Source organism: Penaeus monodon, chromosome 21 (genome assembly GCF_015228065.2).
Source record: "Penaeus monodon isolate SGIC_2016 chromosome 21, NSTDA_Pmon_1, whole genome shotgun sequence".
Classification (NCBI taxonomy): Eukaryota; Metazoa; Arthropoda; class Malacostraca; order Decapoda; family Penaeidae; genus Penaeus; species Penaeus monodon.
Window position 1 is genome coordinate 10,013,800 of NC_051406.1, and position 2,175 is coordinate 10,015,974.

A 2,175-nucleotide genomic window follows, 5' to 3' on the forward strand; every position below is an offset into this window, starting at 1 on the left:
TTATAACTAGACTGTTTAAGATAGATTTATTGATTTGCACTTGGAGAATATAACTTTACTCAGACTTTTAATGCTGCTCTAGTGTTTTGCTTTTTTCTATAATCAAGTAAAACTAGTGTGGACTAATATGGGCTCTGTTGCTTGGGACCCCTTAAACTCATGGTTACAGCAAGAAAATGATTACAAATACTTTCTCCTTTGGCTTACTTACTTAATTTTTTTGTGCCATTTAAAATACCTCCTAACCATCAGGTAATCAGGACTTACAGGATATAGTTGGCAATGGTTGGTAATCTGCATTTTCTTCCAGCCAAGGCCAGGTGAATTTCTACACACTCCCAGTCAAGATGAAGGTGGTGTCTTGGATGTTGAAGTTCATCAGCTGTCATTTCTTCACCACTCCCTGTTCTCACCTGAGCATGTTCTGGCATCTCAGCTCACACAGGACTATGACACCTATACAGAGAGGATGCGTGTCAACAAGACAAAGATCCTGCAGAATAAACTTGGGGTGGGGCCATACAGAATGTAGTGTTAAAAGAAAAGATATATTATATAAAATAGTGCATGCTTTACTACAGTACTTAAAAACATACTAGTAAAAACTGAATATAGTGTCCTACCACATACATATCAGTGTTTGAGTAAAAAATATAGTAAATTATGCATTATTTGTTTATATATAAATATGCATACATTACTATAGTACATCAAAGGATACTAGCTAAAACTGCATATAGGAATATCATGTGTCTAACTAACTAATGTTATTTTACTGATATGATTTTGATGGCTCTCATAAAGGTATTACGGCAAGCACTAGCCAAGCTCCATCACATTGCCCCAGGACGGAAGCATCACAGGTCAGTTCATGATGAGATTGACACGGCAAGGCGACTGGAGATCTACCGCCAGGAGATCAAGGAATGCCGCGAGGAGTTCATAGCAGAAGCTGAGAAAGACAGGAATCTGCTGATGAGCATCCTTAAGACTTGGAAGAACATAAAGAATCTCCGTAAGAAAAACAAGTACCAGAGCACAGCCTTGAAGTTGGTGATCAAGAAGGAGGAAGTTGATAAGGAAGAGGAAGAGGAGAAGAGGAAAGTGGAGCTAGAGGAAGAGATGAAGGAAATTTTGGAGGAATATGAAGAAGATTTTGCAAAGAAAATGAAGAAGTATGAAAAGGAGATGGCAGAGTGGAAGGTTGCTCACAAGAAAAGGGTATGTTGTCTGTCTTTTATGAGTAATAGCAAAGATATAGATTTTGAGATTTGACAGAGGAACTTTCCTGTGAAGTTGATGCTAAATCGGTGATTGGATTGAAGTGGAATATGTAGCTGTTGATATAATGATGATTTAACTAAATGTACTGTGAAACTTCAGAATAATTTGTCAGTGATCTGCAAACTAAAATCTCATATACTTATAGTTAGAACATCTTAACTAAACTTCATGGATATATTTCTTAAGACAAAATATAATGTAAGTAGAGACTTAAGATGACATTCCCCTAAAGAAAGAAGCCAAGAAACGACAGCAGCAGCGAAGCAAGTCTGAAATGTGTGAGGACATAAAAGGCAGTATTCTCCAAGCAGCCCAGGATGAAACTTTGTTATCCACCCCAGAATTACCAAAACCACAGCCTCCTTCATCGGTGGAAAAACACAAGGTTAGTTTTTGCAGTGAGGTCAGGAAATATGTTCTTTTTACTAATGATATCCTGCTCTGTATACAGCACAGATGAATTTCATTGATAAGGAATAGAGCTACATGTAAGTGTTAGGAAATGAAAATAATCTCAAGAGTCTGTAACTACAAACCAAGATCAACTGTTGACCAGATTGAGTTGGAAGTCTTGGAGGTCTTCTCTCGTACCCGGAGGCCACCAGGAGAGCCCATAGTGCACCTGGAGCTAACACAGTCGTCATCAGTAACAGAAACTAATCTTTGTGCCGATCCGGAAAAGCGAAGGAGGCAAGCTGTTAACAAAACAAGAGTGTGGATTAAAGTAAGTAAATATTGACATTGATGTGAGAAATGGATATACATGTATAAGGTTGTATGTTGCTAATCAGAATTTCCTATCCTTTGTTGGTTAAGATCGCATCCCCCATATCCTGTCAGGGGTCTATACTGTTCGTTTCTGTTGTGAGAGTGATAATGTTAACCAATGCC

General features: G+C 38.1%; 1 protein-coding gene across 1 annotated transcript in view; it reads left to right on the top strand.

The window, feature by feature from the left end:
- LOC119586198 (coiled-coil and C2 domain-containing protein 2A-like) overlaps positions 1-2,175 on the top strand; it is a gene marked incomplete in the record, with an annotated part of 19,908 nt that overhangs the window by 5,799 nt on the left and 11,934 nt on the right. The window contains 4 exon segments of the mRNA XM_037934899.1: positions 311-511; positions 805-1,221; positions 1,517-1,669; positions 1,841-2,008. Coding sequence (XP_037790827.1) covers positions 311-511; positions 805-1,221; positions 1,517-1,669; positions 1,841-2,008 — 939 coding nt within the window.